Source organism: Corapipo altera, unplaced genomic scaffold (assembly GCF_003945725.1).
Source record: "Corapipo altera isolate COAL_440 unplaced genomic scaffold, ASM394572v1 44, whole genome shotgun sequence".
NCBI classification, from domain to species: domain Eukaryota; kingdom Metazoa; phylum Chordata; class Aves; order Passeriformes; family Pipridae; genus Corapipo; species Corapipo altera.
This window is the reverse complement of record NW_020884880.1, coordinates 13,886,423-13,902,867: the sequence shown is the minus strand read 5'-3', so window position 1 is coordinate 13,902,867 and position 16,445 is coordinate 13,886,423. Positions and strand designations below refer to the sequence as shown.

The 16,445-nt window shown below is 36.5% G+C and overlaps 1 protein-coding gene across 5 annotated transcripts in view; it reads left to right on the top strand.

The window, feature by feature from the left end:
• HACL1 (2-hydroxyacyl-CoA lyase 1) overlaps positions 1-16,445 on the top strand; it is a 25,661-nt gene extending 9,216 nt beyond the window's left edge. For 4 of the 5 annotated variants that reach the window (XM_027639495.1, XM_027639499.1, XM_027639498.1 and 1 more), the window contains 13 exons: positions 2,951-3,023; positions 3,504-3,581; positions 4,564-4,658; positions 5,070-5,182; positions 6,901-7,036; positions 8,153-8,258; positions 9,634-9,717; positions 10,008-10,109; positions 11,036-11,190; positions 12,572-12,730; positions 13,025-13,132; positions 13,722-13,908; positions 14,316-16,445. In XM_027639495.1, the coding sequence (XP_027495296.1) occupies positions 2,951-3,023; positions 3,504-3,581; positions 4,564-4,658; positions 5,070-5,182; positions 6,901-7,036; positions 8,153-8,258; positions 9,634-9,717; positions 10,008-10,109; positions 11,036-11,190; positions 12,572-12,730; positions 13,025-13,132; positions 13,722-13,908; positions 14,316-14,348 (1,429 nt within the window). In that variant the 3' untranslated portion in view covers positions 14,349-16,445. The remainder of the gene's footprint in view (positions 1-2,950; positions 3,024-3,503; positions 3,582-4,563; positions 4,659-5,069; positions 5,183-6,900; positions 7,037-8,152; positions 8,259-9,633; positions 9,718-10,007; positions 10,110-11,035; positions 11,191-12,571; positions 12,731-13,024; positions 13,133-13,721; positions 13,909-14,315) is intronic. The other variant, XM_027639497.1, reaches the window with a different exon arrangement.

The following is a 16,445-nucleotide window of genomic DNA, read 5'->3' as shown; positions in this document are numbered from 1 at the left end:
AGCAGGGGGTGATGGACAAGGTAATGGGAACACTAACAAACTGAGTCTCTGACATTTTGGAAAAAAACCCCACTAGTATTCAAATTCTTTTTTTAAAAAAAGAGTTTTTGAACAAACTTTTGCTGTCACTATGTGTCCTTGGATTAAAAGAAGAAAGATCGTGCGCAAATCTTGCTTTTGAAGAGTTGTGGATTTGGTTATACAAAGGAAGTGTTCATCACATTTACTTCTGGATTTGCAGCAGATATTTCTATTTTCTCACAAACTTTTTTTTGTCTGAGACAAGGTCTGTTTTACCTGACTTGATCTTTCATAAACCTGTACTCCTGGCAAAAGGTGAAGGGAGTGACTTACCTAGTTGGACAGAAAATTGGCAATATAGTAAGAAAATCAGTTTTCCCTGACCAAACCACAGTGTTTGCTGAATGATTTTTTCATTGGTCACATCAGGCTTGCCTTTTGCCTACCACATGCCCAAAGGAGAGAAGTAAACATTCACAAACCCTGAATTTAGCCTAGTGGAACTAATTTTCCTTGGCTCCTTTGTTAGTAGGCAATTCTGTTGCATGTTTGAGAATCCCAGAAATGCTTCCCATTTAAGGTTGGCTGGCATTGCCATTGTAAGAAAGGGTGCTGTGCACTGGAGAGAAAGACTAGGGATATAATAATATCTAATAATATAATCTCCACACCTTTCTCCTGGGCATGTACTCCTGCTGCTTGCACTCTTGATAGCTCTGGTACTTGTCTGCTCCAACAGTCAGTTTCAGTTCATTTTTCTGCCAGAAAGCTAACCCAGCAAAAATAAGTAAATAATGTCACCTTAGAGAAGTGGTCTAAATAGCTCCCTCTGCAGCCAGGCAAGCATCCCTAAGTGAGGGAAAGAGTGGATTATGCAGCTGGGAGCAGAAGTTAGAGAGATCTTCTGCTCTTTGTGGCAACAAGGTGTTAAGTCTCCTGCTCTGTACTACCCCCTGTGAGGAAGTGGCATGACAGACCAACTTGTAGGGCAAGGTTAGCCCTCATAGGTATCTCCTATGTGTAATGTGATTCCAACACCTGGCATTGTTGATGCACTACAATGGCTCAGCTTTTTTTACTTCATGTTGCACAGAAGTAATCTGAATGTTGAACCTGACTCTGGTGGTAGTGACTTTAAATAACTCAGACTAAGGGATAGTGGTTAAAGCCCTGTCTGAGTTGTCCTCCTTGAGCCTGGAGATCCATTCTTGTGATTCCTCTCTGTTTCAGTCTCTTCCCAGTTTTGCTTTGGTAAGCTCTTTACCTGAAGTTGCAGTTGAAATTTTTTTTAGTTTAGTGAAATTCTCCTGCAAGTCTGTAAGATTTACTGTTCTTATTTCATTATAGTCAGTGCTCTTCCTGCCTCACTGTTGTTTCTAAGCTTCACTGTTGCTTTATAAGCACTGCTCTTCAGAATGTCTACAGTGCTGTGACAGTAGTGCAATGATTTCTGTGGGGGGAAAACTTCTTTCTAGTTACAATTATGTAAAACTTTAAGAGCAGAACTAAATCTTTTCAAGGTATAGCTGTTGGAGTTTGCTTTCTAAAAAGTTGAACAGTTTCATAATTATATTTCATTATAGGGAAGTAGTAGTTACTTTGACAGTGACAAACCCCATGCTCCTCTCACTTATAATTTCAGAATTTATTTAAATGTTTTAATGAACAAACAAATTCATTACAGATGGATAGCTCTAATCACTTTGCTTATGGCAGGGAATAAGCAGAATAAAATGTGTAAAGCATACATCAAGTGTATTTTTCCAGAAGAATTTTTCACAAAGGTAAGATACAGCCTGAGGTTCTCATTTCACCACCTCAGGGGATTAGAACTGAGATTTTTGATTTATGGTGGAGAAATGGCCTGGTTATGAAGCTTGGGTCTAGATACACATATACTCAAATCTTAAGGGGGATTAAATTTAACATTATGCATGGAGCACATTGTAAATGTTTCAGCTTGATACATTATATAGATAAATGCAGTCAAAGGAAAGGCTGTATCTGAAGAGATACTGTTCAGCAGAAAAAGCCTAGAAAGCTATTGACCCAATATTTCAACTTAGTGTGAAGGAATAAGCAGATTAATAAGACATGTTTTTTTCCATTGACTCAGCATTTAGCATTTTAAGAAGTTTGACCTACAAATGGAATAAAAGACCAGTTTTTATTCCCTGTGGGAAAATAATTTATTGTATTTTGTGGAAATTATAATAAAAATTACTTATGTGTAATTTGTAACCCATATTGTGAACTAATACTGTCTTCCACATATAGCCATGATCTAATTTAAGAGCAGGACTGCTTTTAAGTGTGTTAAATTTTCGTTCATTTCTTTGGGCTTTGGGGTTTTTTTACTAAAGACAAAATGCAGGGAGAAGTGCTCTCAGACAGTCAGCTAGCTTCTGCTGTGTTCCAAATTGTGTACAAAGAAAACCTAATCCTTATGAAAAATTGGATCCTACTGTGCTTCTTAGTTCTAGTGCTTGTGCATGTTACAGTACCTCTTATATACAAAATGTTTTGGACCAAAAACATTTTGCTTTTTAGATTAGATGTCGTTCCACTCAAACCATCTTGTCACCCATGTTATCAAACTTAAATGAAAATTACCTGCAATATTACTTAGTTTTAGAAATTTTATGATAGATGCAAGTCACTAAATACAACCAGAGTGTCCTAAAACTAGTGACCCAAAAGCTGCTAGGAAGTCTACTGTCTGACATGCCAGTATTTAGAATCCACTCCTGTACTGTGCTGGTCATTGTCTATTCCTTTAGAGATCTGTGGATGCTGAAGGTGGGCACAGCATCCCGAGAGCAGTAGGATTTGTCTGTAAGGAGAACTTATAAATGTGATTTTAGCTATAAAAAATGTATGCACGCTTAAGGTTCTTTGTTTTGGTTTGGTTTTAAATATGCTTCTCTAGGCCTTTGATTGTTATCGGTGGTTCTTCTGACAGAAACCAGGAAACCATGGGAGCTTTCCAAGAATTCCCACAGGTAAACAGACATACAACAGAAAGGTTTCAGTTAAATAATTGATGTCGTTTCTTCATTATTGTAGGAATAACAATCTCAAACACTAACATTTCCTAACAGATCCTAAAATGCTGTTGATTTACTCCATCTACTGGTTTAAAGTTGACAGTGCATAAATACAGCAGATTGCCTGGAATGTCTTTGTACATACTCATGTAATTTGCCTTTGTCTGTTCTGAAATGGACAAAAGCAAAATAAACTTTCCAAAAAAAGAAACACCACTTTCTAGAGGAAAAAAAAAAACCAACAAACAAACAACTTAATCACTCAGAGGAATGAGTATGGTTTTGACAGTTTCCACCAGTGCATTTTTCTATGGGGAAGTTTTCACCTTGTTACTTTTCATTTGGCATTTCTTTCATTTCATTCGTGTTGAAATCGGATGGAAATGAGCAAATCACTTTGATAAATTGATATAATAGTTGTTTGCATTTATTCAGGTTGAAGCTGGTAGGCTGTACAACAAACTTTCTGTCCGCCCAAGCAGCCTGGAAGTTATTCCTGCTGTCATTGAAAAGGTATGAAAAAATACAAAATTGGCAACAGAACATCAGGTAACTATCTCCTTCTGTTTAAGTTTTGAGGGTTTATTTTTGTGTAGTTGTTACTCTAAGCAGTTTTATCCTGCAGGTATGAGGTGATGGTTGATTGAGTAAATTAACAACCAGGGAGATTTTTCTTAGGAACAATGCTGTGGAATAGGTTAGAAATAGATTCTGATCCAGTCTGATGCTTACTGATCCCTGCAGTGTTTTTTCTTAGCTTCAGGCAGGAAAATTTTTATGAACTAAATGCTTTTAGGGAGAGGTGCAGTAACTAGAAATGTAATACTATAAACTTCAGCTGTTATACCACTCTCATGTGAAGGAGATTTGGAAGGGGAGACAGTGGAGATGGTTGTGTTTGGATTTTGAGTTTGGTTATTGCTTTGTTGGGGTTTTTTTGAGTCTGAAAGAAAACACATCCTTATCTCAGTGCTTCAGAGAGGATTAGCAAAGTCTCTTGGTACTGCTGCAGCAGCAGCACTTCAGCCACGTCAGCCTAAATTCTGCATACAATGATACTGTTTCCAGAAGTGCAAATTCAGCAGAGCATCTACCTGCAATAGAAGAACTGAATCGAAAGTAATAGAAGACTGAGGCATTGGTTATCTTGGTTTTACTCTGTTTGTACTGCTTTAAATAGAATTCAACATGAATGTTTAATTTTGTATCTCCAAACATAACAGCTGATAATGCAGTTGTCTCATTTTAAATTAAACCAAGAATTTAGACTCTAATACTGTACATCTGCTGAAAGGCTCCAGCAGTTATATAAGGGAAAATGTAAATAGCTATCAAAACTTTAATTTTTTGGTATAAATCACTCCATGGAAGCTTTATTCATCAGCAATATGATACTGTGTACCTTCTCTACCTACAAAAGGGTTTTCTTGCCTTTCTAAACTAATTTTAAAATCCTGTCAAACAGTGATTAAAACTGGGATTATCTGTTTCCTAGGCTGTAAGAACCAGCATGTATGGTCGTCCAGGTTCCTGCTATATTGACATACCTGGGGACTTTGTGAATCTTCAGGTGAATAAGAGCTCTGTCAAGTGCGTAAAGATTACATTCATTTTTCAAGTCACTGAATAAAAGAAAATAAGAGTTATAAATTACTTTCATATTTTGTTTTCCTAAAGAAAGAAAATGCAGCCTCTAAATGTAATGCTCCATTGTAAATGTGATGCAGATTACAGTTTTTAAAGAAATGTGCAAAACCAGAATGAATTAATATGGTAATATAATCATGTCACTCTGTAAATCTCTGGAACAACACTACCTATAAGATTAAAGAAACAAGGAAGAAAAACTTCATAGCCTATTTAAAAAAAAAAATCCTATTCTAATAAATGCTGTAACATGGTGTGTAGCAACTGCAATTTTGTGCTAAGCAATAGGTTTTATCTTTCAACATTTCTTGTTTTGAATTTTTAAAGAGCCTCTTTTGTTTTGCTTTTCTTCAGGTATGTGGAATGCTGCTTGCCACCTCCCATCAGCATGGCTGAACACGCTGCTGTATCCAAAGCAGCCTCTATCCTTGCTCTTTCCAAGCAGCCTCTGCTAATCATTGGCAAAGGTAGCATGCTCTGATGTAACTTTGAGCTGTACAAATCCGGGACAAGAACAGTGACCAAGTGATTACTTTTCCTCAGAAGTGTTACTCACTGTCTTTTCACCTCTAGTCAAACAAACAAACAAACAAACAAACAAACAAAGCAACCAGTAGAAAAAACACAAACTTATTTGCAATTTGATGTTAAAATCTGCTCTGGTTTTAGAATATTTTTATTCTGTTTTATAGCTGTTTTCTCTTTCATCTAGTTTAAGAGAAAAGTCAATCGATAAAATAGAAGTTTATGTAGAAAAAAATTGGATAACAGTTGTCTTTAAATCTAAATACCAAGGGATTGCTTCCAAAATTCAAAACAAATTCTCTTAGAATACAGGAATTATATTCTCTGTCTGATGCTCTGGTATATATAGCAAAAATAAGAATAACCAAAGGTCATTTTTCCGTTTAGTCTTACTGAAAGTGCCACCCTACCTGTGTGAGGATATAGAGCAACACAGCAGGTGTTGCAGTTATTGCTGTTTTACAGACTTTCCATTCTACTTTGCCAGTGTAATTAATTCCTGAAGTAGAGGTGCCCCTGGCAATAGAGGATAATTATTCTCTATGCTGGTTTGCTTGTTTTGTCCCTCCTTGTGGAATGTTAGCCAGTGCAGTGGTGCTGAAGATACAGGTCAGCTTGGAACAGAAGTGAAATAACCAGCTTGTTTAACCCAGGGTATTTTACTGCAGATGTGGGAATGCTCTGTATCTGTTTAATTAGGGAGTGTAATGATTGAAATGAGATGGATCTTATAATTGATTAGGTAATGAAATTGAAAACAGAATCAGGAGATCGGGAGAGGTTATGGGGTTTTTTTTCTGTGTCTGCCTTGGTAGACATGAAGAAGAGGGTGTTCTTTGAAAGGGAAAGGTGGAAATCAGTCCCTCAAAAATACATAGATCTGTGTTTTGTTGCCGTCAACAACTGAGAATCTACTCAACAAATGTATCTGGATTTTGTGCTATATATTGTTGTTAGCAGAATTTTTGAAATACATACAAAAGTTTATTCTTCAGGATTTAAGACTCACAGACTTAAGTCACTGCGCAAGGACCAGTCAGTTATTCTAGGGCCTGGGCAAGCTTAATACAGCAGCCATGTACTGAAGGTAGCATCACATTGAATGTGTGCACGAACACAAACCTTTTTCAAGGCCTTCTTTTGGCTTCTCTCTTTTCATTAGAGGCTTGTAGTAGGCCTTTTTGGGCAGATTTCTGTGGAGCATGGTACAATCCACACAATGGTACAATGCATGGTACAATACATCCACAGATTTCTGTGGAGCATGCAGGGGGCAAGCAAGAAATGACATGACAACACAAAGGCCATTGCATGTTGCTGCTGTAGAAGCGTCTGCCCCATAATACCAGACTTTACCCACTAAACATTGTCATTCTAGATAAACAAAATCTTTTAACAGAGAAATAAGTAAATAGTTCAGCTGAAGTCTTAAAAAAAAAAAACAAAAAAAAACCCTTTTGACAAAAATATGTGACATTTTAAACCCCAATATCTATGGGTTTGAATGTTAGGTTTTGAGTTCTTCAGAATGAAAAATGACAGGCAGCTTTCGTAATGGGAAACAGTGCTCTTTCTGTCAATAATGTAATCAGATTAACTGAAGTTCAAGAGAATGCAGTTGGTTTCTGTAGTATTAAGCAGTCTCTTTCGTTTCATTCAGGTGCTGCTTATTCACATGCTGAAAACAACATCAGAAAGTTGGTGGACCTTTGTGGACTGCCTTTTTTGCCTACGCCAATGGCAAAAGGAGTAGTTCCTGATAACCATCCAAATTGTGTAGCTGCAGCAAGATCCACGTAAATATAAAGCAAGGCTTCTCATCCTAACATCTGAGAAACAGCTAGGAATTTTGGTGGTCTACAGATGCCAGGGAAGACAAAATGCATACAGCAAAAAATTTTCAACCACGTTTTGCACCTCACTGTAGAGCACTGAAGATCTTACTTGGAAAGGGACAACATGTTTAGGTGGATCCCTTTAGAATGCTGACCAGGAAGATACTTTATATTAAAGCTAATGTTCTGTAACTCTGAAAGCTATGGCAAGTAGATAGATCAATGTAGCTAGTATGTGTTTTATAACATAAAATGGAACTGGCAAACAGTTTATTTTAAACAGGCACTATACAAACTACTGGCTCTTTATTTTAACACTGTGAACAGAAGCTTGAGATGCATACGTTGAAGTTCGGCCATCTGCTGTCTCTGTGTGGTATTTGCAATACACTATCAGTAAATTGCACTTTATTTATACAGAAAAGTAAGGTATTTCAAAATACACTGAATGACTATGTTTAAAGTCATTTGTAAGAGCTTTTTTTGGCTTTTGGCAAAATTAATGTGAATGGACTGTAAGAACTCTACTATGTGTGAATATGCACAGAATCAGCTTGCAAATGGAGCATTTATATACTCTGAGATTAAAATATTGTCCATTGTCCATCTCAGCTTTATCACTGTTAAGTGTGCTGTTAAAAAAAATGGAGAATAAAAAAGTATAGGAAATGCTGTCTACCCATCTGAAAGGTAAATTAACAGGTGACTAAACAGAGGTCCACAAATCTTAATTTTGGTACAGTTGCCAGTGTCACAGTAGTGAGTGTTTTGCTTTAACCTCAGCATCATTATAACATTTTGTTAGTCTCCTAATGCAGTGATTCCTTTCCTAAACACAGCGTATTAGGAAAATAGTACTCAATTTTCTTCTTAAGTTCTTAAACTCAAGAATGGCTTGGTGATTGGCTGGGTAAAAGGATACAGGGTTTTGGAGCTAATCAAGCATCTTAGAGGTTGGAAGGATTTTATGTATATCCTGGGTTTGCTGTGGTGATTAGGATTGCTTCTAACTGTGTAAAGACTATTGAATGTTATAATAATTCCTTGTTTTCTAATCCTTTCATTTCCCTTTATTAGGGCATTACAACATGCTGATGTAATCATCTTGCTTGGTGCAAGGTTGAATTGGATTTTGCATTTTGGTCTTCCACCAAGGTTTCGACAGGATGTAAAGGTTATTCAGGTAAGCTGGAAAATTGTTTTCACTTAAAGCAAGTCTTCTGTGTTCTAGCATTGCCTAGAACAATTATTGTAAATTATTTTGGTAGTGTATTTCATGTGGTGAGTACTGCCCTACGGACAGTGCATATCGTTAATGATAACTCTCCAGAAATACTTATGATTTCTTTAATAATTTTTGTTACTTTATTTTTTTTTTCCAAGAATGGTTGACAGCATTGTTCCTGCTATCAAGAACTTGGTGCTGCTGTAATGAGGAGGGGAGACACTTCTATGTAGTTGACTAATGCAGGATTAGACTCATGATACTTTCGTGGTCTTTGGAGCATTGGAATTTCCATGATTGAAAGCGAACTGTCTTTGAAATTGTGAAATCTCTCATACTGTTTGATGCTCTCTTATCTGAATTTTTTTGAAATAGAATTGCTTTCAGATCCCAAGTCAGTCATAGTATAAGAGGTTAGTAACTCTGAAATGTTAATGAGAAAAGAGGCAGAAAGACTATTTAACTAATTAATATATTTGACAATCTGCTGGCTCTTAGAAAAACAAGTCTTTAAATTGTTTATGTCCTTAAAATCTCCCTAGGAGTCTGTGATGAAATAGAAGTAGTTGATTCAGTTTGCTGGCTGGCCTGCTTACACTGATCTGGAACATGATCTCAAGTTCCAAACTTTGCATCTTTTCTAGAGCAATAACATAAATTTTTAAGCTAAATTTTTACAAATATACATCTTATTTTTACAAATATTAGTTTTACAAATTTTTCTAAAGACTGTAAAGAAAATCTTTTTTTCACTGTCCAAGATTAGTATTAAAGTACTGTCAGTTCATAGTCTGTGTGACCTGGTCATAAATTAACTGTCCATGTAACCTCAGAGGTTTCATGCATCACCGATAAAGCAAGTGGAGAAGTTGCTTCTGTAGTTGCGACTTACTTTTCAGTTTCTTCATGCTAGCTAAATTTTTACTGTCAAGTAGCATTCACACAATTTTCTCAGAAAGAAAATTACTGCTTTGTTTAGACTTTAAGGGTATACCTAAGCCTAGATTTTTAGTTCTCATATAATTATCACTAAAATCACCACCTTCGTCTTCTTAATGTTCTAATAAAGTTCTGTAGTGTTTGCAAGAGCTTGAAAGATGCAAGCAGTCAATTTTAAGGATAAATATGAACTTTTATTAAAATGGGTATGTACCATAGGGTTTTACTTTGAATAAAGGATTTCCTGATGTAATTTAAAGGAAAGGCAGCCAAAACAAGGTATAAGGACGTTAGACATGTATGTTTGTTAGACAGTGTTCCTCACTTGAACTGAAAAAACCCAAATCTCTTTAATGTCCTCGAGTTAATGGTGGTCTTTCTTTTTGAAATATAGATTGATATTTGTGCAGAAGAGCTGGGGAATAATGTAAAGCCAGCTGCAATTTTATTAGGTGACATAAACACCGTGACTAAGCAGGTAATGTAATGTCCTGTGTCCTCCTGTTTTGACTTTAATTTCCTCTGATCCATATAAAGTAAGTTACCAGTTAAAAGCAAAAGAAAAAAAAAATCTGTTTAAGGAAAACCATTTTTCAGGCAGTATACTCATGCTGTGCCTCCAGTCTATTCTCAAATAATACGCTAAAGATTCTGATTAGTGCTCCAGTGATTGTGCTGGGATCTTTCTTGGTAATGTTATTCGTGATGCTTGTGTTGTTTTTTAAACATGTTGAAAGACATCTTTGCAATATTTCAATATTGTTCCAGCTCTTAGAAGAGTTCAGCAAAAGATCATTCAAATATCCTTCTAATTCAGAGTGGTGGAAGAGGCTAAGAGTGAAAATGAAGAACAACGAGGAAAGATCAAAGGTAATGTTATATTAAAGAGATTTCCCACTTTAACAGGTACCAATACATTGTCAGTTTTGTCACTGGTCTATATTCAACCTCCTCAATTACTTCTCAGTCATGTCACGCAGACTTTGAAAATTTATACTATTCTGGTACAGGCTTACTCTTCTCAGGTTTATGAACTGTAAGTTAAGTATTATGGGTTAAATATTCTATTATTTTGTATAAATTGAAACTGTGTGGAAGTCATTGAACTTTGGGATTGGGTTCTTAAAGCCAGTAGTAGAAGACCACAGCGAGAGCTGCTGCATTATGGGCAGTGACTTCTAAGCAGTGGACAGATAGTACAGGTATGTCCAAGTACTCCAAGTGGGAGCTAGTTTATGTGAAGGTGCATCTTAGACATCTTCTGTAATTGTGCAGTTTAGCAATGCTGCTCTAAGTCTAATCTATGTTAAAAACAAGTAGCTATTAAGGCCAAGAGACCACACCACAGGTGTTTGGTATATGCCTAGTTTTATGCAACTCGTATTCTGCAACTTCAGATGCATGTTTCCAAGATTGGGATCTAAAATTCATTCTAGCAGATCACTCTTTTAAACTGCCTCCCAGCACACAGATGACAGCTTGCTTAGGGTTGTCAGTAGTCGAACCTGTGTGCAGAAAAATGTCACATGCCTCTCAGGTTAAACTGAGCTGTCATAGCTTCTGTTAATGATAAACCACGGAAGGGTTGCTAAGATGGTTGAGCCTCTGATAAATATGTTGCATCACCAGGATAGATACAGAAGGAGCGACCTTGATGGAGTGCATGGAAAACCAAATATTTCATCCTTAACTAGCAGAGTGCATTCTTATTTCTGTTGTTATTATTTGCATGTCTCAGTTCTGCACCTTATTATAAATTCTATCCATAAGAGTTACTAATATCTCTTATTTTTAAGGGTTTAGCATTACAGAAATCCCTGCCTATGAATTATTATACAGTCTTTCATCACATCAGAGAAATGATACCCAAGGACTGCATTTTAGTAAGTGAGGGAGCAAATACCATGGACATTGGACGGACTATGCTTCCAAATTACTATCCCCGTCAAAGGTGTGGTATTTTTGTGTTGTGCTGACTCAACAGGCTAGATCTATGTATAAATATTTTCATTTAGCTGAGAAGTATGATGGTTCAGAATTTTTGTAATTCTTTTTAAAGGTTCTAAATAAAAATATCGAAGTTTAGCACGTTGGGAAAGGGGTTAAGGAAAGTTTTCCACCTATATACTGATGTTCTGTCATAGATTTTAACATTTCTCTGCATGCTCTGCAACAGAATGGTGTTGGTTGCTCACTCTTTTGTGGAAAGTGAGTAAGTAGCATCATGTTGTATTCCCTGACCTAGATGTTTATTTCTGTGCTCAGAGCCTGTGGTAAATTTTGATTAAAAATAAAAACAATCATTGGAATTCTCATGTTGAAAAGAGTTCATATGAAGAGTTTTTCTTTGAAACACTTCAAAATAGGGAAAACTTGAAAATTGGATTATATGTTGGACATGCTTTCATGTAAACCTCCAGGCCTAAAATGTAGGTATGTGTCACTTTAATCATTGTGTGTAGCCTCTTTTAACATAAGTAGGAACTAAGTGCTGTTTTCCGAACAGGGGGAAAAAGTGAATTTTATCTGGTGATGTGAAATTTCTCATCTGTGAAGCTTATGCCTGCTTGCAAAAGTAGCGCTAAAGTCCTAAATAAACCTAAATACTTCATAAACCAAAATGCTTTGTTAACAAAAGACAACCAACAGCCAAAGAAAAGCCCACCCAGTAGAGTTGGGGGAATAGTTTGCATCTTTTTCCCCCCTCATTTAAAGTAAGGACACAGTAATGTTAATGGTTGTCTCTTCAGATTACATTGCACATATCTGAAAGCAAATTTGAAAAGTTAACCCTAGAATAATCTAGTTCTTTATGTACTTTTGTATCCATTATGTGCTTCCGACTGAAATGATCTAACTTAATTATAGCTTTCAATTTGATTTCAAATTGGTTGAACAGAAGACTAAAATTTGAACAGCAGTATTTATTCAATGGCTTTCAGATGGATTGTAGGTATATTTTCAAGGAATTAAATATAGAAATATGTTGTCTGTCTGTCTCTACAGTAATTGAATGTTTTTGAAATATTGTTACTATGCAAGCTAAAAGCATATGAGGATAGGTCTTTATTGTAGTACAACTAGTGTAGAAGAGTTCTTAATTTTAATTAGAGTTCCACTGTATTTATATCACTTTAAACATTTGCTGTCTTATCAAATGATTGGCTGAATATAATAATATGTACATCTGGTATCTCCATATACCAATTATTTATGAAACAGTATTTGAATAGTGTATGGCAAAGTATTAAAAGTAAAGGTAATTCACCATGGATTAATTGAAGAGACTGAGTAGAAATAAATGGATAGTAATTCTGTATTCTCCCCTTTAGGCTTGATGCAGGTACCTTTGGAACTATGGGAGTGGGGCTGGGTTTTGCTATAGCAGCTGCAATGGTAGCCAAAGACCGAGCACCTGGAAAACAAGTCATCTGCATAGAAGGAGATAGTGCTTTTGGATTTTCTGGGATGGAGGTGGAGACTATTTGCAGGTAACTGGTTTTTTTACTCAAGAAGAAACTCTTCATGTATTGCCAGGATCACTTCAACTCAATGCCAAGGATGATGCTTTTAGATGGGGTGCCCATAAAGCACATGAAAACAAACCAAAAAATACAAATGGTCATTTTTTATGTTGTTATGACATAGTGCTCTACCGGTGATGATTAGATCATTTTTCAGGTGAAAGTGATTTTTTTTTTTTAATTTAAAGAAAATTAACACTTCCAACATTTTACAGAAAGGGGCAAGTATTTCAGAATTCTCCCAAATGTGTCTTTTTGTAGGTACAATTTGCCAATCCTGATTATCATAGTAAACAACAATGGGATTTACACTGGTTTGGATGCAAATTCCTGGAAGGAGATGTTGAAGTTGGGCGATCCTGCTACATGGTAAGCATCTTCAAAGTATGTCCTGTTAGTTACAAAAGAAGTTACCAAAATGGTCATTCTCTTCGTTGCTAATGCTTTGTAATCCAGATTGAAATTACTTTTAGAAAGCGAATTTAGTCCTGGGCTAAGTTCATATAAGTAAGAACCAGTTACCAAAAGCAAGCAGCCAACTGAATTCCAGACTGTTATTTGCACAAGAGTGCAGCAGAGAGATGATTCTCTATTAGTTGTCTCAGGTTCCTGCAGCAGTTCAGGCCACACAATAGAGAGTTTGTAGTGGGCTAACATTCAAAATCATGATAATCTCCAAAATTACCTGAGTTCTGAGTGTACACTGAACTTCTGCTTCTGGAGCTGAGATCTCTGTACAAAGAGAACTTGGTTAAAGCTTTGGAATGTCTCCAGAAGATGAAAATGAGCATGGTACCCTATGAACATGGCTTAAGTGATATAGGAACCATAGTTCTTCCAGCCCAGAAGAATTCAACAGGCCAGCACAACCATCTTGCGCTTTAAAATTGGTGCTGAAGTAATTAAATTGGTCTGTTGGCAGTCCCTGCCATTAATCAGGTTTTCCATTTTGTTACAGTGTACCTCCTGTTTCCCTCCTGCCAAATTCACACTATGAAGAAATTATGTCTGCCTTTGGAGGTAAAGGATACTTTGTTAAAACACCAGAAGAACTGCAGAATGCTCTGAAAGCAAGCCTGACTGACAAACAAACACCTTCTCTTATAAATGTAATGATTGATCCACAATCTGAGAGAAAGAAACAGGTATCTGTATGTTTTCCTTTCTTTTTTTGCAAGCTTCATGTTGATGAGCTTCTGAAAACTTTGGGAAGTATCACTTAAACCACAGAGAAGGCAGAGATAGTTGCAAGGCAGAAATATTGTGTTTAGATTTGGGAGAAGGGAGAATGGGTCCTTTTACACTGTGCCATCTGCTTTCCTTGTTACTTGCTTATTTGGGGTTTTTTCCCCAGCTGGCTGTTTTTAGTGCATGGTGTTCTTAATGACTGTTTCCAGAATTTAAGGTTATTTCTTTTCATTCTTGACAAAATGAGAGGAAACATTTTTTAGCAATCTTTATATCCTGTGCTTTCCATCTGGTAGTTAACTGTTCCTCTTACTCCTTGTCCGCTATGGTTTTTATTCTGTGTTGGTTTGTTTTTTTCTTCCAGGAATTTCCCTGGCTGACTCGTTCTAACCTGTAGTAGAAGAGAAAGATGATGGTGGTGCAAGGCAATATGTTAAACTAAACTGAATTGGTTTCTGGAAGTGGAACTGATACAACTGTATTTTACATAGGCACTGGAACGAAGTGGGATTTAGAACTGCTATTAGAGGAATCTTTAAATGCTAAAATGAACTAATTGTATAATGAGAAAGACACATATGAATGTAACAGGCCTGCTGGCAGACTGTACAGAAACACTGATAATAAAATTACGTAGTTTTTCTTTTACTCAGTAATACCCATCATTTTTGAATTAAAATCTTGGATGTTCTGGATGAACAGAATAAGCTGAGGGTTTTATGCTGACTGAAACATGGAAGTCCTTGACAGTTTGCAGCTACAGTAGCTTCATTTTTAACCAACCACCAACATGATACTAGTTAGAGACTTTGTCCTCTAAGGACCAAAACAGCATCTCCTTATGCAAAAGTTTGCTTGCTCTCATTATGTGTCGAAACTCATTGCACTAATATTAACTTCCTAATTTTACAGATGCTTTTTCAGCTTCTATTAAATGTAGAAGTAGCGTATTAAGAATCCAGACTTACTCAAGGGCTAAACTTCTGTCTACTGAATTTGGTTTTGTTAGCTGAGACTTACGGTGCTTGTTGGAAAATAACATCTTAGATTTTTGTTTGAAGCTTTGCTCTTCACACAGACATCGTCATCCCTGTAGGTTGAAAAGCTGACTGTATTTATTAGTGAGATTTCCAGGATTAATAGATTATAAATCTTTGTAACTAGAAGTATTTAAACAAAAAACGTTACCACCACCATCAAAACAACAACAACAAAAAACCACCAAAAAAGTCCCAAACCAAAACAAAATTTAAAAAAATCCCTCACCAGAGCAACAACACCAGAAAAGTGTTAGACTGAAGCATAATGTTTGTTTTCACTGGCATCACAAAGCAACCACCAGTATTCATGCTACAGCTGGCTAATTATGCAATAAAGGTTCTTCATATCATTTTCTCACTGTATAAAAATCCAGTGTCCATCTTACACTGACTGTGATGCAGAGGCATCACAGTGTAATTTACTGAGACATTAATTTAAAGCAGATAATTGGCCTACCTGTGGTTCTGTCTACTGTGTTTTCATCTGTTGTTGCATCTGACAATCAGACTCAGAGCTCAGACTTTAAAAGTGAAGTGATTCTTTCTCTATGCCTCTGTCATGGTCTACAGCAACTGCTATTCAGGAGTACTAAGCACTTGTATTTACACTGTTCTTAAATGCACTGGGAGATTCTTCGTTGTTACATTTGCAAAAGGGAAAATTCTGTCTCTGATTTGGGTTTTGATTACCTTGTTTTCTGTTATTGCATTGACAATAAGTGTTAGTTAACTAGTAGAAGGCACTTGGATGACCAAGGAAGAAGAGGACTGTGCTGGCAGGGGATCATGGCCTCCATATAAGTTTGTTGCAAAGGCTTGACTTGTTGGTTCTTGCACTTCAGTCTGGGACTGGCAGGAGGCCATGGGTTACTGTTAGGCAGGAACTTCTCTGCACACTAATACAGGAAGCTAATATCTGACATGAGCAAGAGTACCACGGTCTGACCAGAGGCACCACTGCCTGTTATGTGTGTGGGAATTGGGAACAGCCACGTGCCACTATGAATGCTTGAGTCAAGAAAGGTAATATCCTTAGGAGGGGCAAAAAAGTGCAAAAGGATAAAATCCTAGAATGGATATAACTCACAAATGTAAGGCTGCTGAGATGGCAGAGTTGCTGTGTTCTCTGGGGTACTCTGCAGGGAATGTGGAACGATGTTGGATCTTGTCATTGATATTTTTTAATTCTTTGTTTTGTCTCTCAAATTGATTTTGATATGTTGCAGTGATTAAACACAATCTATTATGATGGTGTAAAGTGTCTGTAAGAATTAATGCTGGAACTGATCACGGGGAGATAATTTGCGTTGGATAAGGAAATGGATAAATTCTTGTTTTATACTTGAAAATTAATAAAAAGTGTCGACATACACTCAGGCAGTCATCCAAGCTAGAGCTTTACAATGTCTGAGTACAAGTCCCTCTTTAATGAAATCAGCATATTAAAAAAAAAT